We start from the raw sequence: 24,958 nt of genomic DNA on the forward strand, positions 1-24,958 counted from the left end.
TTATTTTTTTAATTTTAATTTTCTTTTTTAAATGTATTTAGAATATTTTTCCATAGTTACATGATTCATGATTTTTCCCGCTCCTCTTCCCTCCCCCCTCCTGGAGCTGATGAATAATTCCACTAGATTATATATATATTTATATATATAATTGTTCAAAAACTATTTCCATATTATTCCTATTTGCAATAATCTTTTTTAATTCTAATTAATTAATTAATTAATTTAGAATATTTTTCCATAGTTACATGATTTGTATTCTTTCCCTCCCCTCCTCTCTCCCCTCCTCCTGTAGCCAACAAGCAATTCCTCTGGTGTTTTACATGTGTCATTGTTCAAGACCTAGTTCCATATTATTAATATTTGCACTAGGGTGATCATTTAGACTCTATATCCCCGATCATATCCCCATCAACCCATGTGATCAAGGAGTTGTGTTTCTTCTGTGTTTCTACTCCCACAGTTCTTTCTCTGGATGTGGATAGTGCTCTTTCTCATGAGTCCCTCAGAATTGTCCGGGATCATTGCACTGATGCTAGTAGAGAAGTCTATTATATTTGATTGTGCCACAGTGTATCAGACTCTCTGTACAATGTTCTACTGGTTCTGCCCCTTGCACTCCGCATCACTTCCTGGAGGTTGTTCCAGTTCACTTGGAATTCCTCCAGTTCATTATTCCTTTGAGCACAATAGTATTCCATTACCAACAGATACCACAATTTATTTAGCCATTCCCCAATTGAAGGGCATCCCCTCATTTTCCAATTTTTTTCCACCACAAAGAGCACGGCTATACATATTTTTGTACACATATTTTCTTTTTTTTTTTACTTTTAAACATTATTTTATTTGGTCATTTTCAAATATTATTCATTGGAAACAAAGATCATTTTCTTTTCCTCCCCCCACCCCCATAGCCGACGGGAGATTTCACTGGGTTTCACATGTGTCCTTGATCCGAACCCATTTCCATGTTGTTGGTATTTGCATTAGAGTGTTCATTTAGAGTCTCTCCTCAGTCATATTCCCTCCACCTCTGTATTCAAGCAGTTGCCTTTTCTCGGTGATTTTACTCCCACAGTTTGTCCTCTGCTTGTGGATAGTGTTTTTTCTCCTAGATCCCTGCAGATTGTTCAGGAACATTACATTGACACTAATGGAGTCATTACCTTCGATTGTACCACAGTGTATCAGTCTCTGTGTACAATGTTTTTCTGGTTCTGTATCACTTCCTAGAGGTTGTTCCAGTCTCCATGGAATTCCTCCACTTTATTATTCCTTTTAGCACAATAGTATTCCATCACCAACACATACCATAATTTGTTCAGCCATTCCCCAAATGAAAGGCATCCCCTCTTTTTCCAATTTTTGGCCACCACAAAGGGCAGCTATGAATATTCTTGTACAAGTCTTTTTCCTTATTATCTCTTTGGGATACAAACCCAGCAGTGCTATGGCTGGATCAAAGGGCAGACAGTCTTTTAGCACCCTTTGGGCATATTTCCAAATTGCCTTCCAGAATGGTTGGATCAATTCACAACTCCACCAGCAATGTGTTAATGTCCCAATTTTGCCACATCCCCTCCAACATTTATTACTTTCTTTTGCTGTCATATTAGCCAAACTGCGAGGTGTGAGGTGGTACCTCAGAGTTGTTTTGATCTGCATTTCTCTAATAATAAGAGATTTAGAACACTTTTTCATGTGCTTCTTGATAGTTTTGATTTATCTGAAAACTGCCTATTCATGTCCCTTGCCCATTTATCAATTGGGGAATGGCTTGATTTTTTTATACAATTGATTTAGTTCTTTATATAATTGAGAAATTAGAGCTTTGTCAGATGTTTATGTTATAAAGATTTTTCCCCCCAATTTGTTTCTTCCCTTCTAATTTTGGATGAATTGGGTTTTGTTTGTATAGAAACTTTTTAATTTTACCAATGATCTATGCCCAAAGGGCTTTACAAGACTGTCTGCCTTTTGATCCAGTCATACCACCATTGTGTTAATAACCCAAAGACATGAGGAAAAAGACTTGTACAAAAATATTTATAGCCATGTTCTTTGTGGTGGCAAAAAATTTGAAAATGAGGGGATGCCTTTCAATTGGAGAATGGCTGAACAAATTGTGGTATCTGTTGGTGATGGAATACTATTGTGCTCAATGGAAAAATGAACTGGAGTTATTCCATGTGAACTGGAACAACCTCCAGGAAGTGACGTAGAGTGCAAGGAGCAGAACCAAACTAATACACTATGCTACAGTAGAATGTAGTAGACTTCTTACTAGCAGCAATGCAATGATCTAGGACAATTATGAGGGACATATGAGAAAGAACATTATCCACATCCAGAGAAAGAACTGTGGGAGTAGAAACACAGAAGAAAAACAACTGCTTGATCACATGGTTTGATGGGGATATGATTGGGGATGTAGACTCTAAATGATCACCCTAATGCAAATATAAATAATATGGAAATGGGTCAATCAATGACACATGTAAATCCCAATGGAATTGTTTGTTGGCTATGGAAGGGGGAGAAGGAGGAGAGGGAAAGAATATGAATCATGTAACCATGGAAAAAATATTCTAAATTAATTAATTAAAGAAAAAATTTCAATTCAATCCAAAAAAAAAGAATTTAATTTTACCAATGGATCTTGACAAAAAAGAAAACATTTCATTCTGATTGAAGCATACTCTATTGGTGAGCACATGCTTTGTCTCACAAAGATTTGCTGCATCCAATTACTGAAAAAAAGAATTGGGGAAAAATTCTGAATTTTCTCATTTAGGAACCAAGATTTATGTTTAAAACACTGCCTATGACTTTATAAGCAAATTGTCTGCAAAGCAGGTGGAGGCAGGGATGCAAGTATGCTCTCTCTTAAATCTCTGAATGAATCAGTATCAATGAGATGAAACTGGTTGGACTCTTTGAAGCTTTTGTTATGTTTGAAAGGGAAAACATAGTTCAATCTAGTCTACTCAGCCCTTTTACTATGATAGCCTGAGGAGAAATGACTAGCAAAGTGTAAGGGTAATTATCCATCGTGGTTTGGGGCCTATATTTTATAAATATCCATATATAAAAATATCCATGAAATTGCAAAATTTTGTTCATGCATAAATCTATCCACAGAATGGCTAAAGGATCCCAGATGTCAAAGCCAAAAGGGACCTCAGAAGTCATCTCATCCAATTCCATGATTACCAGAGGAAGAAACTGAGACAGAGGGAGGAAAAGTAGAGTTACACTGATCGTTAACATCACAGGCAAAATTTAAACACAGGTCTTTTGACTCCAGAGCCAGTTCTCTGTCCACTGCACTACAGGTCTTTGGCATATTGGATGAGCCACCTAGGAAAGACTGATGGGAAGGCATAGATGAGTAGGCATAGATGAGCAGGTAATCACTGAGGTTGACAAACTATAGCCCAAGGGTCAAATCCACCAGCTGCCTGTTTTAGGAAGACCTGTGAGCTTTACAATAAAATTATTTGAAAAAATGTCATGGGCTACAGCTGAAACAGGCTGAAGGTTGGATGACTATAGTTTGTCAACAACTGGTCTCGATCATTGATATCAAACTCAAGTAGAAAGAAATCTCTGAAGGCCACATATTGTCTTAGAAAACGACAAATTAACATTATCTATGTTGTATTGTATTTTTTTTTATTTTGTTAAACATTTATCAATTATATGTTAATCTGGTTCTGGCCACATTGGGGAATTTTGAATGCTACAAGTTTGACACCTCTGATTTAGACCATTGGAATATGTCACCATGTATATAAAAATTGAGATCCAGGGAAAGGATAAAAACTAAGTAGAATTTTGCAAACTGCTGGGATCGCTGGAGGTCACATTTTTGGACTTTCTCTTCCACCATCCTTACACTCCCATCTTCAGGCTTCTTCTTCTTTCCCTGCTTCTAAGATATCTGAATTATATGTAATAAAATTTACCCAGTTCAGTGGTATAGCCTTCTACATTTTCCTCTCTGAGTGGGACCTATAGTCAACAAGGATACACTATAACCTCCCTACTTCTAGTTTCTTCCTGTTACTCCTGAGTCCTAGGATCACACATCACTTATTGAATCTAATAAAAGAAAATGTCTCCTGTTTGGTTCTAGCTGTTAAAATTCACTTAGGTCTCTGATCATAGGTGTGCAAAACAAATTCATTGTCAGGGTGGAGTGGATATGTTCATATTATACAACATTGTGATAATTAACATAAACTTGCTTATCAACATTTTCCTAGGACCTATAATGGTCATTTCCTATCACTAAGCAGGTGGACTTTAGTCTATGTGGCAGTCATTTTTATTCTTTATGTCTTTATTTTTATAGTTGTGTGTGATACATTGTTGAAGTATTTTTTCCTTTATTCATTGTCACTTTTTCATTTTATTGGATAGCTTCATCCATTTATATTTGAAGTCATGTCGTATGATTGTGTTCTTCATTTGTTTCATTAATATTGCTTTTTTGAAATCCCCTTCCTCTTAAAGTTAGTACTTTGTCTCTATGATTAGTTTATCTTAAACTATTTTGATATTGATCTATTCCCACAGTGTTTCTCCCCTTCTCCATTCCTGTTTGCTTACCCTTTCCCCAGTTCTTGGATTTTATTTAAATTATTTTTTCTTTTTTTTATTTATTTATTTAGTTATTTTTCCACTTATTTATTTCTCTCTTCTTTTCCCAGTCAGTTAAATGGTTAATTCAAAATCCTCCATCTCTAGAAGGCACATTAAAGTGCTCTGAACTTTTTTCTCTAGGTTGCTTCTTTTATTGTTTTTGGAGGATGCAACTGACATCAACAGTTTTTTTAAACCCTTACCTTCCATCTTGGAGTCAGTACTGTGTATTGGCTCCAAAACAGAAGAGTGGTAAGGGCTAGGCAATGGGGGTTAAGTGACGTGCCCAGGGTCACAGAGCTGGGAAGTGTATGAGTCCAGATTTGGACCTAGGACCTCCCATCTCTAGTCCTGACTCTCAATCCACTGAGCCACCCAGCTGCCCCCCATCAATAGACTTTTGAAAAGGAGCAGCAAGACTTAATATAATACCATGTGTTAGTCAGAATCTCAAGTGCCAGGGAAACTGCTGGCCATGGTGCTGACATAGCTAAAGAGCCCAGATAAAAGAAAATCGCTGCTCCTTAGTCCAGATGGTGATTATATCTCTCTTGGCAATCATTTTGGTGTTTGTCATCTGTGAGACTTACTAAGAAAACCTGATCCCCTGCTAGTTATCACGTACAATTGTTCTAGAGTGATAATTCTAAAACACTGATTATAAGAATGCTTTTGGAAGATTTGACTAGATATATAACCTTGCCTTCTTAGTACCTGGTATGTAGCCCCCAGCTCCCTGCTGTCATAAGTTGGATATACTTCTTAGTACCTGGTATGTAGCTCCCAGGTCCCTGCTGTCATAAGTTAGATATATGCTACTCATAGCTCAGACAGCTGTGCAGTCACATTGTCATTCTTGAGTTCTCACATGTTCATTTCCCATATCTTTTCACTTGCCAAATCTTGCCATTTCTAACTCCATGACATGTTTCCCCTTCTCTCCTTTCACAGCCACCACTCTGATGTTGGCCCATATCACCTCATTTCTGTTCTGTAGAATTAGCCTACTGATTGGTTTCCCTGATCTAAATCTCTCCCCTCTTCAATATTCCTTCATTCAGCTGCCAAAATAATTTTCTGAAAATTCAGGTTTGTCCATGTCACTTCCTTCCCCTTACTCTATAAACCTAACTGGATTTCTCTTCACTCTAGGATCAAGTAAAAAGTCTTCTGGTTGGTACTTCAGCCTCTTCTTATACAATATACTACTCCATAAACTCTTTGGTGCATCTATTCTGATCTTACTGTAACTCTCACATGGTGTTCCATTTCACATCTTCATGTTTTAGCACCAGTTGTTCCCTGGATGCAGAATGCATTCCATCTCTCCAAAGCCCATTGCCACCTCTTAAGATTCCTTGTTTCCTTGAAGATTCAGCTCAAACACCACCTTCTTCATGAGGCCTTTCCCTGGGCACCCCAACTTGTTAATACCTTCTACTCGCATCTGTTTTGTATACATTTATGTGTGTATGAATATTTTCTCCTCCACTAGAATATAAGCTCCTTGCACATTTTTGTCTTTATATGACTGTAAGGAGTAAATTGAGGGTTGAGACTGAATGTAAAAATTATTGGTCACCAGGGATTTAATTTCTTAAATCCCAAATGAAGCACTCAAGACAAATGGAATTTTATGGTGTTTTAATTATAATAGGAGAAAGAAATTAAGAAAGAGAGAGAGAGAGAGAGGAAAAAGAGTTAATTTAAACTGCTCCAGCCCAGGCTGAGCCAGGAAGGAGTTCAAGGCCTTGGCCAAGGGGACCTCCCCTGAGAGCCAAGGGAAAAGGGAGTCAGTCTTATCACTCACCAAGTGACCATCTCAAGGAAGTTGTCTGAGGGAGCTCCTTTAGGCCCAAGTTCCAGAATCCAACTGGCTCCCAGGATCCTCACAGGAAGTGAAGAGAATGCCAAAAGAGTTCTCTACATCACTTCCTGTGTATCACATGTGCCAATGGTGGCTCAAGCTTGGCTTAGGACAGCCCAAGGGACAGTCAGTTTTTTGTGATTTGTCACTTGCTAGCACATGCCAGTGTAGTGTGAGTGTGTACATTCCTGGGTGCTAGACTAAGCAAGATGGAGAAAATCTAAAAATCACATTTCCAACTCTTAGCACAATTCCTGGCATATAGTAGGCCCTTCATAGATGCTTATTGAGAGGCAGAGTCAAGATGGTGGTGTAGAAACAGCAAAAGTTCAGACCTCTGAATATCTTTCCTTAACAATTACAAACTAAATGCTCCTAGGGGACTGAAAATCAAACCTAACAACAAGACAGAGCCAATGAACCCCCCTGCTAGACTCAATCCAAAAGGTATGTTCCCCAAAAGCCAGAATTAAAGAATACTCTGGTTTAAGGGGAAGGCAGAAGAAAGGTCCCAGGACCCCCCCCCCCAGAGTGCTAAGCCTCCAGCAGCAGCAGGAACCTCTGGACAAGCAAAGTCGCTTGTCTGGAGGATATACCTTGTGGGCAGGGCTGTGTCAGGCTCAGAGCGTCAAACATAGGTGGTGGGGAAGGAGCTGAAGAGGGAGCGCAGAGCTGGCAGCCTGGTGACAGTGGCAGAGACCCTCTATATTGCTCCAGCCTTGCAGGAGGTTTTGGCCTCAGAGGACATCCAGCCCAACCCAGCTGAATTTAATCCCATCAAAAGTCTTCAGAGGTCAGGGAAGCCTAAACTCCAACACCCCTCCCCCACAGACTGCTGGACTTTAATCCAATCAAAAGACTCCAGAGGACAGGGAAGCTCAAACTCTAACACCCCCACCCCACAGACTGCACTGAGAGATCTCCTGACAAAGTTCCAAGAGGGGAGACTGACAGAAAACCCCAAAACGAAAAAAAAATGAGAGGAGCAAGAGGACTGACAAATATGGGGAGTAAAGAAGGGGTAAATATGAGCAAACAACTGAAAAAGAAGAAAAAAATTACAATAGATAGGTTCTATACAAGCAACAAACAAAGAGCAAACAGAAGAGAGGAGAACAGATCATCAAACGATAAATCGCAAATCCCAGTGAATTGGATACAGGCTTTGGAAGAACTCAAAATGTAATTCAAAACACAATTAAGAGAGGCTGAAGACAATTGGAAAAAGAACTTAAAGTCTAAGATAAGGGGGCAGCTGGGTAGCTCAGTGGATTGAGAACCAGGACTAGAGATGGGAGGACCTAGATTAAAATCTGGCCAATACACAGTATTGACTCCAAGATGGAAGGTAAGGGTTTAAAAAAAAAACTAAGATAAGTCATCTGGAAACAGAAAATAGTGTCTTGAAAGCCAAAATCAACCAGCTTGGAAATGAAGCAAAGGAGATGAAAGATGAGGCAAAGAAGATGAAAGATGAGGCAAAGGAGATGAAAGATGAGGTAAAGAAGATAAAAGATAACCTCCAAAGAAAATCAGACCAGAAGGAGAAGGATGACCAAAAAGCTAGGGATGAAATCCAGTCTTTAAGAACCAAAATATAACAACTAGAATTAAGTGACCTCACAGGACAGCAGGACACTATAAAACAAAACCAAAACAATGAAAAAATTGAGGAAAATATGAAGCATCTCATTCACAAAACAGAAGATTTAGAAAATCATTCGAGGAGAGACAATTTAAGAATCATTGGGCGACCAGAGGACCATGACAAAAGAAAAAGCCTGGACATAACACTACAGGAAATTATTCAAGAAAACTGCCCAGATATTCTAGAAGAAGAGGGAAAAGTGGAGATTGAAAGAATCCACAGATCACCTCCTGTACCTAATCCCCAACTGACAACACCCAGGAATGTTATAGCCAAATTCAAGAACTATCAGACCAAAGAACAAATATTACAAGCTACCAAGACGAAGTCATTCAGATACCATGGAACCACAGTGAGGATAACATAGGATCTGGCTGCATCTACACTGAAGGACTGAAAGGCATGGAATATGATATTCCGGAAAGGAAGGGAACTAGGTCTACAACCAAGAATCAACTACCCAGAAAACTGACTATGTTCTTATAAGGGAAAGTATGGTCATTCAACAAAATAGAAGAATTCCAAGAATTTGTAAAGAAAAGATCAGACCTGAACAGAAAATTTGATGTCCAAGCAAAGAACTCAAGAAAATCATCAAAAGGTAATTAAAAAAGAGGGGAAAATGAAAAACAAAACAACAACAACAAAACCCAACTTTTTTTTAAGAGACTCAATAAGTTAAAATGATATGTATCCCTATAAAAAAGAGATCATTGGTAACTCTTAAAAACGGTTATTATCACCTGGGCAGCTAGAAGAATTATACTTAAAGAGAATAGTGACAAACTGTATAGGATAAAATAACAAGACATAAATAGGTATATAGATATATGTATGCATAAATACATGTACATGTGTGTATATATACACAATTAGAGCTAAAAAAGAGGTTAATACTAAAAGAAATGGGAAAAGAAATAAAAGGGGGTAAATTTATATGTCACAAAGAAGCTCATGGAGGGAGGGGGGAGAACATCAATACACTGGAAGGGTAAAGAGGTTGGAGATAGGAAATACTCAAATCTTACCTGCATTGAAATTGACCCAAAGAGGGAAGAATAATCCAATCCATTGGGGCAGAGAATAGATTCGCGCCCTATAAGGGAGAAGAATGGTAACAAACAGACTGGTGGGGAGGGAAGCAGTATAAGAGAGGGAGAGGGTGGGGGTAGTTTTAAAAAGACTGCAAAGAAAATAAGGGGGGGAATAAGAAGGGAGGGGATAGAAAGGGAAGTAAAATAAGGGGGGGAACTAAGGGGACTGATTAAAAACAAACATTGGTATAGAAGAAAATAGTGAAAGAAGAAAAGGCAGGACTAGAAGTAGAAATCAGAATGCTGGGAAATACACAGCTGGTAATCATAAATCTGAATGTGAATGGAATGAACTCACCTATAAAACACAAGCAAATAGCAGAGTGGATTAGAATCCAAAACTCTACCTTATGCTGTCTGCAGGAAACACACATGAGGAAGGTAGATACGCATAGGGTGAAAGTAAGAGGATGGAGCCAAATCTATTGGGCACCAACTGATAAAAAGAAGGCAGGAGTCGCAATCATGATATCTGACAAAACCAAAGTAAAAATAAATCTAGTTAAAAGAGATAGGGAAGGTAAGTACATCCTGATAAAAGGGAGTATAGACAATGAGGAAATATCAGTACTCAACATGTATGCACCAATAGCCATAGCATCCATATTTCTAAAGGAGAAACTAGTGGAGCTCAAGGATGAAATAGATAGAAAAACTATACTAGTGGGAGACTTGAACCTTCCTCTATCAGAACTAGATAAATCAAACCCAAAAATAAATAAAAGGTAAGAGAAGTGAATGAAATCTTAGAAAAAATAGAGTTAATAGATATGTGGAGAAAAATAAATAGGGACAAAAAGGAATATACCTTCTTTTCAGCAGTACATGGTATATTCACAAAAATTGACCATGTATTAGGGCATAAAAACATTGCAAACAAGTGCAAAAGAGCAGAAATAATAAATGCAACCTTCTCAGAGCACAATGCAATGAAAATAATAATTAGTAAGGGTACATGGAGAGGTAAATAAAAAATTAATTGGAAATTAAACAATATTACTTTCCAAAACTGGCTAGTAAAAGAATAAATCATAGAAACAATTAATAACTTCATTGCAGGAAATGACAATGATGAGACATCCTTTCAAAATCTATGGGACGCAGACAAAGAAGTACTCTGAGGGAAATTTAAATCCTTGAGTTCATATATTAACAAATTAGGGAGAGCAGAGGCCAATGAATTGGGCATGCAAATTAAAAAACTAGAAAGTGAATAAATTAAAAATCCTCACATGAAGACTAAATTAGTGATCCTATAAATCAAAGGAGAAATTAATAAAATTGAAAGTCAAAGAACTATTGATTCAATAAATAAGACTAGAAGCTGGTACTTTGAAAAAAAGAAATAAAATAGACAAAGTACTGGGCAGTCTAATTAAAAAAATGAAAGAAGAAAACCAAATAGTATCCAAGATGAAAAGGGAGACCTCACCTCTAATAAATAGGAAATTAAGGCAATCATTAAAAACTATTAAGCCCAATTATATGGCAACAAGTATGGCAATCTAGGTGATATGGATGAATAATTACAAAAATATAAATTGCCTAGACTAACAGAGGAAGAAATAGATCACCTAAACAACCCCCTATCAGAAAAAGCAATTGAACAAGTCACCAAAGAACTCCCTAAGAAATAATCCCCAGGTCCAGATGGATTCACAAATGAATTCTATCAAACATTCAAAGAACAACTAATCCCAATATTATATAAACTATTTGACAGAATAAGCAAAGAAAGAGTTCTACCAAATTCATTTTACAACACAAATATGGTACTGATCCCAAAACCAGGCAGGTCAAAAACAGAGAAAGAAAACTGTAGACCAATCTTCCTAATGAATATAGATGCAAAATTCTTAAATAGGATACTAGCAAAAAGACTCCAGCAAGCCATCACAAGGGTTATTCACTATGACCAGGTAGGATTCATACCAGTAATGCAAGGATGGTTCAATATTAGGAAAACCATCCACATAGTTGACCTTATCAACAAGCAAACCGACCAAAATCATATGATTATCTCAATAGATGCAGAAAAATCCTTTGATAAAATACAATACCCATTCCTTTTGAAAACACCAGAAAGTATAGGAATAGAAGGGCTTTTCCTCAAAATAATAAACAGTACATATCTAAAACCATCAGCAAACATCATCTGCAATGGGGATAAACTAGAAGCCTTCCCAATAAGATCAGGAATGACACAAGGATGCCCATTATCACCTCTATTATTTAACATTGTGCTAGAAACACTAGCAGTAGCAATTAGAGAAGAAAAAGAAATTGAAGGTATTAAAATTGGCAATGAGGAGACCAAGACCAAGCTATCACTCTTTGCGGATATACTAACTCTATTTTTTCTAAGATTTCATTCACTTCTCTTACCTCTTCCTTATTTATTTTTGGGTCTGATTTATCTAATTCTGATAGAGGAAGGTTCAAGTCTTCCACTAGTATAGTTTTTCTATCTATTTTATCCTTGAGCTCCACTAGTTTCTCCTTTAGAAATTTGGATGCTATGGCTTTTGGTGCATACATGTTGAGTACTGATATTTCCTCGTTGTCTATACTGCCTTTTATCAGGATGTACTTACCTTCCCTATCTCTTTTAACTAGATGTGTTTTTACTTTGGCTTTGTCCGATATCATGATTGTGACTCCTGCCTTGTTTTTATCAGTTGATCCCCAATAGATTTGGCTCCATCCTCTTACTTTCACCCTATGCATATCTACCTTCCTCATGTGTGTTTCCTGCAAACAGCATAAGATAGGGATAAACCCGCATAAGTCATCAGCATTTCTATATATCTCCAAACCATTCCATCAGCAAGAATTAGAAAGAGAAATTGCATTTAAAATCACCCTAGAGGATATAAAATACTTAGGAATCTATCTGCTGAGGCAAAAATGGGGACTTGATGAACACAACTACAAAACAGTCTCCACACAATAAAAACTAGATCTAAACAATTGCAAAAACATTGATTGCTCATGGGTAGGACAAGCTAACATAATAAAAATGACAATCCTGCCCAAATTAATTTACTTATTTAGTGCCATACCCATTGATCTACCAAAAAAACTTTTTTACTGAATTAGAGAAAACCATAACAAAATTCATTTGGAAGAACAAAAGATCAAGGATGTCCAGGGAAATCATAAAAAAATGCAAAGGAAGGAGGACTTGCAGTCTCAGATCTCAAACTATATTATAAAGCAGTGGCTATCAAAACAATTTGATACTGATTAAGAGACAAAAAGGAGGATCAGTGCAATAGACCAGGAGTAAATGACTTCAGCAAGACAGTCTATGATAAGCTCAAAGATCCCAGCTTTTGGGACCAAAACCCACTATTTGATAAAAAACTGTTGGGAAAATTGGAAGTCAGTATGGGAGAGATTAGGTTTGGATCAACATCTCACATCTTACACCAAGATAAACTCAGAATGGGTGAATGACCTGAACATAAACAAGGAAACTATAAGCAAATTAGGCAAACATAGAATAGTATACTTTTCAAATCTTTGGGAAAGGAAAGATTTTAAAACCAAGCAAGAGCTAGAAAAATTCACAAAATGTAAAATCAATAATTTTGATTACATCGAATTAAAAAGTTTTTGTACAAACAAAACTAATGCATCCAAAATTAGAAGGGAAGCAACAAATTGGGAAACAATCTTCATTACAAAAACCTCTGACAAAGGTCTAATTACTCAAATTTATAAAGAGCTAAATCAACTATACAAAAAAACCAAGACGTTCTTCAATTGATAAATGGGCAAGGGACATGAATAGTCAATTTTCAGCCAAAGAAATCAAAACTATTAATAAGCATATGAAAAAGCACTCTAAATCTCTTATAATCAGAGAAATGCATATCAAAACAACTCTGAGGCATCCCCTCACACCTAGCAGAGTGGCTAACAAGACAGGAAAGGAAAGTAATGAATGCTGGAGGGGGTGTGACAAAGTTGGGACCTTAAAGCATTGCTGGTGTAGTTGTGAACTGATCCAAACATTCTGGAAGGCAATTTGGAATTATGCCCAAAGGGCACTAAAATACTGTCTGCCCTTTGATCCAGCCATAGCACTGCTGGGTTTGTACCCCAAAAAGATAATAAGGAAAAATACATGTACAAAAATATTCATAGCTGCTCTCTTTGTGGTGGCAAAAAATTGGAAAATTAGGGGATGCCCTTCAATTGGGGAATGGCTAAACACATTGTGGTATATGTTGGTGATGGAATACTATTGTGCTGAAAGGAATAATAAAGGGAAGGAATTCCATGGGAATTGTAATGACCTCCAGGAATTGATGCAGAGTGAAAGCAGAGTAGAATCAGGAAAACACTGTACATGGAGACTGATACACTGAGGTACAATTGGATGTAATGGACTTCTCCATTAGTGACAATGCTATGATCCTGAACAACTTGGAGGAATCTACGAGAAAAACCACTATCCACATCCAGAGGAAATACAATGGGTGTAGAAACACCGAAGAAAAACAATTGCTTGAATACATGGGTTGAAGGGATATGGTTGGGCATGTAGACTCTAAATAAAAATCCTAGTGCAAACAACATGGAAATAGGCTCTGATCAAGGACACAAGTAATCCCCAATGAAATTGCGCATCGACTGCGGAAAGGGTGAGGTTAGGGGAGGGAGGGAAATAAAGTTATTATTTTAACAAAAAAATAAATAAAAATGTAAAAACTGTGAGTCAGATAATAACATGGAAATGATAATACTAAAAATAAATGCTCATTGATTGATCCTACTGGTATAAAGTTGATATTTCCTTTTTTGATGAGTTTTGTATCCACATTGTTATGTGAATTTTGAGGGGGCAAAGGGCATTTAGAATATGATCCTGGCATTTTCCATGTCACTGAATGAATTTGGTCTTAGGCCAATCTTAACTTGATTCCTCTTTTAAGATAAAACATTTGGTGGCTTAGCATTTTTTCCATTAGTATACAAATCAAAATAAGGGAAAGCTACCATATCTTAGGAGGGCTATAACCCATTTTCAGAAGGGGAATTTGCTCTTTGCCCCTGAACAGAGTTCTAGGCATTATGTATGATCTTCCTAATATAGGCTTTGGGATACAGTTTGAACCTTAGATTGACTGTTGATAATTTCCATCAGTTATTTGGAAATAAAAGACTTGACATGATTTGGCTACCAAACATTTTCCATAAAGTATTGAGGAATCCTTCCTCTAGGGATGAGGGCTCTATGTAGCCCTCAGCAGAGAGATCCCATTGTTCCCATAAAAAGGCCCAATCTTTTCAATATCATCTGTGTACTCACAGATGTCCTGGTCCAGGGATGAACCCAAACATCTAGTTCAGAACGTATGTTTAATACTGGGATGCCTGGTCTTCTATGGCATCTTCTCTTAGATATAATTTAATTCTTTGAGTTTATAAGAAAAAATTAAGGGAACCTATATTAGAAGAATGATAAAACAAGATTTGAAACAACTTGTCTTTACCCTCATTCCTATTTGCCCTTTTTTGCAGATGAACACTAAGACAAAGAAATTTGAGGGTGCCCAGATACGTTTGAATTGGACCCTTGCTTCTGATCGTGATAATCCTCCCCATACTAAGGTGATTTCTGGCAGCAGTTCTAGTCCTTGTACACCAGCTTTGCTGAGGGCAGAAATAGTAACAAAGGTAAGATCACCTTCTCTTATAAGTAAGATGATTAACATTCCTCCATTACTAGAGGAAGGACTTTGGAGGTACAAAGGGACAGGGGAGGAAGGAAATTGCCTCACTCAATTCTTTATATTCTCACTAGGACAAAATTGCCCTACATATGCCAATATTGCCCAAATTCTTGATGCTTTTTAATCAGATGCCCCTTTTCTTGTTTTCTATTGCTTGATTTTTCTTTATGACCACGGCCATTAAAAAGTCTCTCTTCCAAAAAAAAAGTCTCTCTTCCCTTCTCCCCTAGAACATGAGCTTGTTTCAAATCTTAAAATATTATTGATTGTTCCTCTTCTTCCTTTCTATGGTGATAATTGTGAGGTCTTTTTGTTTTTGTTTTTTGGTAGGGAGAGATGAAAGAAGAGTTGGTAGTCAGGTTTTGTGTTCATTAGTTTTGTTTCTGTGACAGATCCACTTGGTGCTCCAGATTTTGGGAACAGAAACCTCTATGATGACTTCAAAATTCAGAATGTCTTTTGGGGTGAATTTGTGTCTTTTTATATTGAAAAGCTGTTTAGAGTGTTACCTTAGCTCCAGTTCTGGGCAAGTCATTGCTATCAATGATTTTAAAGCAAACCATTCTTTTGGAAATTTTCCATTGTTAAGATTTCTTGAAAAATCAATCTCAGAATGCCTTTAAAATTGTTTCACTCTCACCAAGGATTTTATCCATGTAGGTTTATTCAATACCTGCATTTCTTCCTCTTCTACTACCATTTCCATCTCTACATATTCCATGTTGGATACTGAAGAATATCACAAGCAATAAGCTGCTAGAGTCAAAATATGAAAGTTCTGTTGTTTATAAAAATGCTGGCAGATCTGTTCCATCTTGCATTCATTTGTTGTTCTAGTTTCATATATAGAGTTCTTGGGGGGGCTCTGGCTCATCCTTCTATAGGCTTGATTGCCTTTCTTGTTTTTCAGAGTTTTGTGAGGCATTACTTCTTTTTTCTGTTGTCCTATATAATGTTTTACAAATGAATAAATAATTTAAGAGGCTATTGATCTTGGCTGCATTGTCTCTTTGCTTGGCCATGTGTTAAAGCGTTTGATATCTAAGGCAGTTTCTGGGCATATTTGACCTCCTTGTTCTGATGTCTATTAGTCTCATTTTTCTCAAAATGGTGCTAAACATAGCTAAGGTCTTTACAGTTAGTTAAAAAATATCAGATTGGAGCTTTTATCATGAGTAGTCTCCTTTGTTCTATCAAAGGTATAATTACATATACAATCCAATGATTTTAAGGAGAAGTGAATTTAGGGGGAAAGAGAATAAGTTACATTTTGGATATATAAAGTTTTACATTGTTGTGACTACAGATGTCAGTAGGTAGATGTGAGATTGGAGTTCATTGGAGTTCATAAATATATATCGGGTGGGACTTAAATTAAGAGGGCAGAAGGTATATGGTAATGTAGCAAAGGAGAGAGAGGAGGTGTCAAACATGTAAAAGGAGAACCAGTGCTCTACCTTCCATGTTCTCCTACTTCTCATCTGAACATACTACACTACATGTTGTTAGTTGGGGAAGAGTAAAGTAGAGCTATCACTTCTTTATTCCTTGAGATTACAGTTCCCTTAATGGAAACTAAGAACACATTCATTGTTTTGGCTGTTATCTCACACTGCTGATTCATTAAGCTCTCAGTTGCAAATGCCCAGTTCTTTTTGACATGAAATGCCTTCTAGCCATACCTCCTCCATCTTGTATTTCTGAAGGTGATTTTTTTGAACCCAAGTGTAAGATCTTATATTTCTTCCTGTTTCATTTCATATTATTCAATTTAGCCTGATGTTCTGGTCTTTTGAGATCTTCTCAGAGCTTGACTCAATCATCTACTACTGTATTAGTCATTTCTCTCAGCCACATGCCTTTATTGAAGTTATTGAGAATTTTGTTGGCATGACCCTGATTTCTTTGGTGCTAGTAGAGTTCATACATTGCCTATTCTGCTACTTCTAGTCTTAGCAAGTGGTCTAGAGCACTGAGAGGAAGTTAAATGACTTGCTCAAGGTCACATAGCTAGTATATGTCAGAGCTGGCCCTTGAATCCCAATCTTTCTGGCTCCAAAACCAACTGTCTCTTCACTATGCCACCATGCCTCTTTCCTTAGCTATAGCCATTGGAAATCTTTTTCCACCTTTCTTAATCTTGCCATCTTTAGGTCTCAAACTGGAAGTTGGGGTCTAATCAAGAGGCCCAGCTCCAACCTTGAATAACCAGACTGCACACTCCTTGCCTTAGTTTACCATTGGATAAAATAGGAGCTGTCCTCATTGGACTATGTTCATCTTCCAGGGCATGTAATTGTAAAGCACTTTAGAAATGTGGCATGCTAAATCCAGCATTGATATTTCAGTGCCATGGGATCTCAGTTGCCCTATGGCAATCATGTTTGAATTTCATTTTATTTACTCCAAAGAAACTACTAAAGATAGACATGTTTCCAACCATCTGCTTGAAGTCAGGAATTAAGTAATTTGTTATATATTAAGGAATGACATGCTTGTTTTCAGGGCTTTTTAAAAGCCCATCAGGATGATGACTGAATCTGTGATGACATGTATGTATATCCCTTCTATTTTGATATATTTGAAGAATGAGAACCTCCAGCTAAGTAAAGATAACCACCACAGCTACTCACTCTCAGACGTGGCCATCAGGCCTAAAACCTCGGGGAAAGATGACCTCTTTCGGAGCAAGTGCCCAGTTGAAGATCAGCCTCCTAAGGTACCACCTCTTATCAGTGATTATTTCAGTACCTTTCATTTTACTCTGGATGATAGATAGAGAAAGTGAGGGAAGATGTCTGGCTCTGCTTTAGCTTCTGGAGGAGGTGGGGGAAGTACTGTAAGAAATCTTGGTGCTTCCATAATGTCCCAAAACAAGATCATTTCCATTCAGAGCACTTTGATGGGGGGAAAAGGGAGAAGGAATGAAAAAAATGCTTCTTTATAAAAAGTTACATTGATTTTTAACCATTCTAGTGACTCTGTTATCTCAGCAATTCAGGCATTCCTCAATCCATGCCCACCCATTCTGAGGCCCTTTTGTCCATGTCCTTCCACACATCCAACCAACATCCTAGAGGCTTTTCTCACTTTCTCCCGACGTCACCAGTGTTCCATTATAACACTCCAGATTCTGTATCAGGAGGATACCTCTTGTTCTTTTTTAATATACCACAGTATTTTATCAATAGAACACTCACTTATAACCGAGAAAGGATAGAAGCAAAACAACCTGTACCCTATTTCTTAGCATTCAGCATTTATTGTCTCCCTCCTCTACTTAAGAAGAGGGAAGTATTTGTAGGAATTTCTTGAGGGCCCGTGTACCTTGTACTGTGCTAGATACTGTAGGATTTGTGGAACAAGTATAGAACCTCCAAGTATTGTTGGGAGGAGAAGACTTAGACGTATGTGAGGCAACTAGATGCAGAAGAATTGAGGACTGCATTATATGATCCAGGTACCAAAAACTATGTAGAACATCAGTTAAAGGAGAGTTCTCTATGGGTTAGAGCTAGTGGAAAAGACTTTATGGAATCCCCAAATCATACACTGCTGGAGCTGGAAGGTTTTTTAGAAAGTATGAAGCCCCTTCTAAGTAAGTTTCATGGCAGAGATGAAAGTTGATCCCACATTAAAAAGAGGTTTTTGAAAGGGAAGGATCCAAAGAAGAGGCACAGGCACTTCAGACAGAGAAATAGAATGAACAGAAGCACAAAGCAAAAATCTGAGGGTAAAACATCCTGACATGAGTAAAGTATATCATAACAAGGAGTATTAGCTGAGGTTAGAGCAATAAGAAGACTCGAAGAAAAGCTATGGCACAGTGTCATATCTGAAGTCTAAGGACCTTGGCTTGAGCCTGAGTTTCTTGAGCACCTCTGCATCAAAGTTTCTTCCTATTTAAAATGAGAGGGTTCAATTAGAAGATTCAGAAAGCCCCTTCCAGATCTAAATGCTATAACATCCCCTCCCTAGAGGAGAACTTTGGACTCAACTGAAGAGATGGTGCTGTTGTGAAAAGAATACGGAATAGGAAATCATCATCATGGATTTATAGCTCTAGAGCTGAAAGGACCTCAAACTCCCTGGATTTATAGAGGAAGAAACTGAGGCCCAGGGAGGAGAAGGAATTTGCCCAAGGTCGCAGATGATACTAGTCCTAGAGCTAGAAGGGACCTCTGAGGCTATCTAGTCCCACCCCTTTATTTTATTTTTTCTTTAAAAACCCTCAGCTTAAAAAAACAAACAAAAAATTCTTATCTTCTCTCTTAGAATTGATACTAAGTATGTCATGAGGTAGAACAGTGCTGAGGACTAAGCAGTAGGGGTTAAGTGACTTGTCCCGGCTCACACAGCTAAGAAGTATCTGGGGTCATATTTGAACCCAGGACCTCTAATTTCTAGACCTAGCTCACTCTCTCTGTGTATTTGAGGGAATATATTACAAATGAACAAAAGAATATAAACATTCAAAAGTAATAGAACAAAGTAAGGTTAATAGAAGCACATATAAAATTCCTTAATCCTACACTAGAGAATACAATTCCCAAAATATTCTATCTAGCTACACTTCCTCTTGCCTATTAGCATTCACTTGTGTTTAGTCATTTTTAGTTGGGTCCAATTACTCCTGACCCCATTTTTTTTTTGGCAAAGACACTGGAGTGGTTTGCTATTTCCTTCTCCAGCTCATTTTACAAATGAAGAAATGGAGGCAAACAGGGTCATGTCACCTGTTCAGAGCCACACAACTAGTAAGTGTCTGTCTGAGGGCAGATTTGTAGGCCTGGCTCTCTATCCCCTGAGCCACTTAGGTGCCCCCCCCCTTATTTTAAATAGGAGGAAACAGGCCCAAGGAATGGAAAGTGAATTGTCCCAGGGTACACAGGAAGTAATGGAGATGAGATTTGAACTCATATCCTCACTCTACAAATCTAGCCCCTTTTCCGCCTTGCCACTCTCCTTCTCATCTGATTTATCGAGGCTATATGTACTTTTGTTTAACAGTCATTCTTAAATTAATGCCTTGAATTTTCAATGGTGGAGAATTGCACTGAAATATTTGGTTATATCTTTAAGGTCCCAGAAAGAACAACCTCAAAATTCCGTAGCAAGGATATCATCAACCAGGCCCGCCGCTATCCAATGTAAGTACCTCTGCACTCTGTGTTGAAGCCCATAGTGATTTATTTATGGCCCCTTGGAAAACTGAAGCCAGCCTCAGTGGTTCCAGACTCTCTCTGATTGAAGTTAAACCCAGAATGTTTGGAATGCCCCCAATCTTCTTTGGCCTCCAGACTGTAACCACAGTTGAAATGATTTCTTTTGAAAAATTTTTAAAACTCTATTTTACCCACATCTGAGGCAGCCAAGTTTCTGAACTTAAACTAGTTGACAGTTTGGCCCCAAAGCCTTCCCCTTTCACCATTGACCATGTGACTTGGAAGCCCAAGCTGACTCCCCCACCACCTTGATCATGGTTTACCAGAATTAACCATTTTAAAGATGACTGCAACAACAAGGGGGATACCTTGCAATAAATGCCCACGTAGATCTTCAGTGTAGTTCAGTCACCAAAACTATGTACTCAACACATACACAAACCAGTCTCTCACATCAGGAGTTAATGCCATTAAAGAGACACAAGAGACACAAAGGCAAAAATCAGGCCAAAAGCTCCAAAAAATATTCCAGGATTCCAGATGATGTCCTGATAATGACTGCAGTCACTATATTCTAGGTCTCTCTTATTGGTGGTTTCATTTTTCTTCTAGCCTACTTTTCTTTGAAACACTTTAGGCACTGTATACACCAAGCCCTGGTCTGACATGAAGGGTACAGTGCTCTTACCTTTATGGGATGATTGGTCCTGGTGTCATAGATCCCCTTTTGGAGAGGGAACAATTCTATTAGACCTAGGGAATGAAAGTCAAGTTATGGCAACTCTCTTTTATAGCTAGATGATACTTCTTTTTTTAAACATTATTTTATTTGGTCATTTTCATATATTATTCATTGGAAACATAGATCATTTTCTTTTCCTCCCCCCGCCACCCCTCCCCTAGACAACTCGTGATTCCACTGGGTATCACATGTTTCCTCGCTCAGAACCCATTTCCTTGTTGTTGGTATTTGCATTCGAGTGCTCATTTAGCGTCTCTCCTCCATCATGTCCCCTCAACCTCTTTAGTCAAGAAGTTGCTTTTCCTCGGTGTTTTTATTCCCACCTTTTATACTCTGCTTGTGGATAGTTTTTTTTCCTCATAGATCCCTGCAGATTGTTCAGGGACATTGCATTGACACTAATGGAGAAGTACATTACATTCGATTGTACCAAAGTGTATGTGTACAATGTTTTTCTGGTTCTGCATCACTTCCTGGAGGTTGTTTCAGTCCCCATGGAATTCCTCCACTTTATTATTCCTTTTAGCACAATAGTATTCCATCACCAACATATACCACAATGTGTTCAGCCATTCCCCAATTGAAGGGCATCCCCTTGTTTTCCAATTTTTGGCCACCATGAAGAGTGCAGCTAGGAATAATCTGTTCAGCCATTCGCCAATTGAAGGGCATTCCCTCATTTTCCAATTTTTGGCCACCACAAAAAGTGCAGCTATGAATATTCCTGTACACGTCTTTTTCCTTATTATCTCTTTGGGGTACAAACCCAGCAGTGCTATGGATGGATCAAAGGGCAGATAGTCTTTTATTGCCCTTTGGGCATAGTTCCAAACTGCCCTGCAGAATGGTTGGATCAGTTCACAACTCCACCAGCAATGAATTAGTGTTTCCACTTTGCCACATCCCCTCCCCAGCATTCATTACTTTCCTTTGCTGTCATGTTGGCCAATCTGCTTGGTGTGAGGTGATACCTCAGAGTTGTTTTGATTTGCATCTCTCTGATTATAAGAGATTTAGAACATTTTTTCATATGCTTATTAATAGTTTTGATTTCTTTAACTGAAAACTGCCTATTCATGTCCCATTGCCATCTCACCTCTTTCTTATTTATTTTTTGGTTTGATTTATCTAGTTTGACTAGAGGAAGGTTCAGATCTCCCACTAGTATAGTTTTTCTGTTTATTTCATCCTTGAGCTCCACTAGTTTCTCCTTTAGAAATTTGGATGCTCTGACATGTGGAGTACAGATATTTCCTCATTGTCTATACTGCCTTTTATCAGGATGTACTTACCTTCCCTATCTCTTTTAACTAGATTTATTTTTACTTTGGCTTTGTCAGATATCATGATTGAGACTCCTGCCTTCTTTTTATCAGTTGGTGCCCAATAGATTTGGCTCCATCCTCTTACTTTCACCCTATGCGTATCTACCTTCCTCATGTGTGTTTCCTGCAAACAGCATATGGTAGGGTTTTGGATTCTAATCCACTCTGCTAGTCACTTGCATTTTATGAGTGAGTTCATTCCATTCACATTCAGAGTTATGATTACTAGCTGTGTATTTCCCAGCATTTTGATTTCTATTCCTGGTCCTGCCTTTTCTTCTTTCACTCTTTCCTTCTACACCAGTGTTTCTTTATAATCAGTCCCCCTAGTTCCCCCCCTTATTTTACTTCCCTTTCTACCTCCCTCCCTTCTTATCCCCACCTTATTTTCCCCTGTAGTCTTTTTAAAGTCCCCTTCCACCCTCTCCCTCCCTTGTAGTGCTTCCCTCCCCACCAGTCCATTTTCTACCTTTCTACTCCCCTATAGGACACAAATCTATTCTCTGCACCAATGGATTAGATTGTTTTTCCCTCTTTGGGTCAGTTTCAAAGCACCTAAGAGTTGAGTATTTCCTATCTCCAACCTCTTTACCCTTCCAGTGTATCGATGTTCTCCCCCCTCCTACCATGAGCTACTTTGTAACATATCAATTTACTCCCATTTGTTTCTTTTCCCATTTTTTTTAGTATTAGCCTCTTTTTTTAGTTCTGGTTGTGTGTGTATGTGTGTGTGTGTGTATATATATATATATACATGTATACACACATGTATATGTATTTATGCATGCATATATCTATATACTTATTAAGGTCTTGTCCTTTCATCCTATACAGTTTATCACTGTTCCCTCTAAGTGTAATTCTTCTAATTGCCCAGGTGATAGCAACAGTTTTTAAGAGTTACCAATTACCTCTTTTCTTATAGGGATACATATTTTAACTTATTGAGTCTCTTAAAGAAATTTTTTTGTTGTTGTTTTGTTTTGTTTTTCTTTTCCCCCACTTTTTAAATTGCCTTTTGATGATTCTCTTGAGTTCTGTGCTTGGACATCAAATTTTCTGTTCAGGTCTGGTCTTTACGAATGCTTGGAATTCTTCTATTGTATTGAATGACCATACTTTCTCCTGTAAGAATATAGTCTGTTTTGATGGGTATTTTATTCTTGGTTGTAGACCTAGTTCCCTTGCTTTCCAGAATATCATATTCCATGCCTTTCGGTCCTTCAGTGTGGATGCAGCCAGATCCTGAGTTATCCTCACTGTGTTTCCGTGGTATCTGAATCGCTTCTTCTTGGTAGCTTGTAATATCTTTTCTTTGGTCTGATAGTTTTTGAGTTTAGCTATAACATTCCTAGGTGTTGTCAGTTGGTTATTAAATACAGGAGGGGATCTGTGGATTCTTTCAATCTCCACTTTCCCCTCTTGTTCTAGGGTATCAGGATAGTTTTCCTGAATAATTTCCTGTAGTATGATGTCCAGGCTTTTTCTTTTGTCATGGTCTTCTGGTAGACCTATGATTCTGAAATTGTCCCTTCTCGAACAATTTTCTAAATCGTCTGTTTTGTGAATGAGATGCTTCATATTTTCCTCAATTTTTTCATTCTTTTCATTTTGTTTTATAGTGTCCTGCTGCCTTGTGAGGTCACTTAATTCCAGTTGTTATATTCTGGTTCTTAAACACTGGATTTCATCCCTGGCTTTTTGATTATCCTTCTCCTTCTGGTCTGATTTTCTTTGGAGGTCATCTTTCATCCTCTTTACCTTGTCTTTCATCTCCTTTTTCTCATCTTTCATCTTCTTCACCTCATCTTTCATCTCCTTTGCCTCATTTTCCAGCTGGTTGATTTTGGCTTTCAAGACACTATTTTCTCATCTTAGTTCAAGTGCCTCTGTTTCCAGATGACTTATCTTAATTTTTAAAAAAGTTCTCTTCCCAATTGTCTTCAGCCTCTCTTAATTGTGTTTTGAGTTCTTCCACAGCCTGTATCCAATTTGCTGGGATTTCTGATTTATCGTTTGCTGATCTGTCCCACTCTGTTCCATTTGCTGAGTAGAAGCTGTCTATTGTAGTTTCTTTCTTCTTTCTCTGTTGTTTGCTCAAATTCACCCCTTCTTTACTCCCCATATTTGTCTGTGCTCTTGCTCCTCTCAATTTTTTTGGTTTGGAGGCTTCTGTCAGTCTCCCCTCTTGGAGTTTTAACAGGATATCTCTCGGTGTAGTCTTTGGTGGAGGTTTGTTGGGGTTTGAGCTTACCTGTCCTCTGGAGGCTTTTGATTGGATTAAAGTCCAGCAGTCAATGAGGATGGGTGTGGAGCCTGGGCTTCCCTGAGTTCTGGAGACTTTTGATGGGATTAAGTTCAGCTTAGTTGGGCTGGGTGTGCTCTGAGTCCAAAACTTCCTGGAAGGTTGGAGCAAATATGAAGGATCTGGCCAGGCTGCCAGGTCTATGGTCCCTCTCTAGCTCCTTCCCCACCATCTGTGTTGGAGACTCTGAACTTATCACAGGCCTGGTTGAAATGTACGCTCTCCAGACCAGCACCTTTGCCTGCCCAGAAGTTCCCACTGCCGCTGAGGTCTGGGAGTCTCAGCACTCTGGCTGGGAAGGGGGATGGGTCCTGGGACCTTCCTTCTGTCTTCCCCTTAAACCCGAGTGTTCTCGGATTCTGGCTTTTTGGGAGGCGTGCCCTTTAAATTAAGTCCAGCAGGAAGGTTCCTTGACTCT

General features: G+C 38.2%; 1 protein-coding gene across 3 annotated transcripts in view; it reads left to right on the forward strand.

Annotated features, from left to right (window-relative positions):
- Positions 1-24,958, forward strand: part of NRK (Nik related kinase) — a 257,667-nt gene that overhangs the window by 163,250 nt on the left and 69,459 nt on the right. For all 3 annotated transcript variants that reach the window (XM_056809266.1, XM_056809265.1, XM_056809267.1), the window contains exons 14-16: positions 14,792-14,947; positions 17,591-17,722; positions 20,086-20,153. In XM_056809266.1, coding sequence (XP_056665244.1) covers positions 14,792-14,947; positions 17,591-17,722; positions 20,086-20,153 — 356 coding nt within the window. The remainder of the gene's footprint in view (positions 1-14,791; positions 14,948-17,590; positions 17,723-20,085; positions 20,154-24,958) is intronic.

The sequence above is a fragment of the Monodelphis domestica genome, chromosome X (genome assembly GCF_027887165.1).
Source record: "Monodelphis domestica isolate mMonDom1 chromosome X, mMonDom1.pri, whole genome shotgun sequence".
Classification (NCBI taxonomy): domain Eukaryota; kingdom Metazoa; phylum Chordata; class Mammalia; order Didelphimorphia; family Didelphidae; genus Monodelphis; species Monodelphis domestica.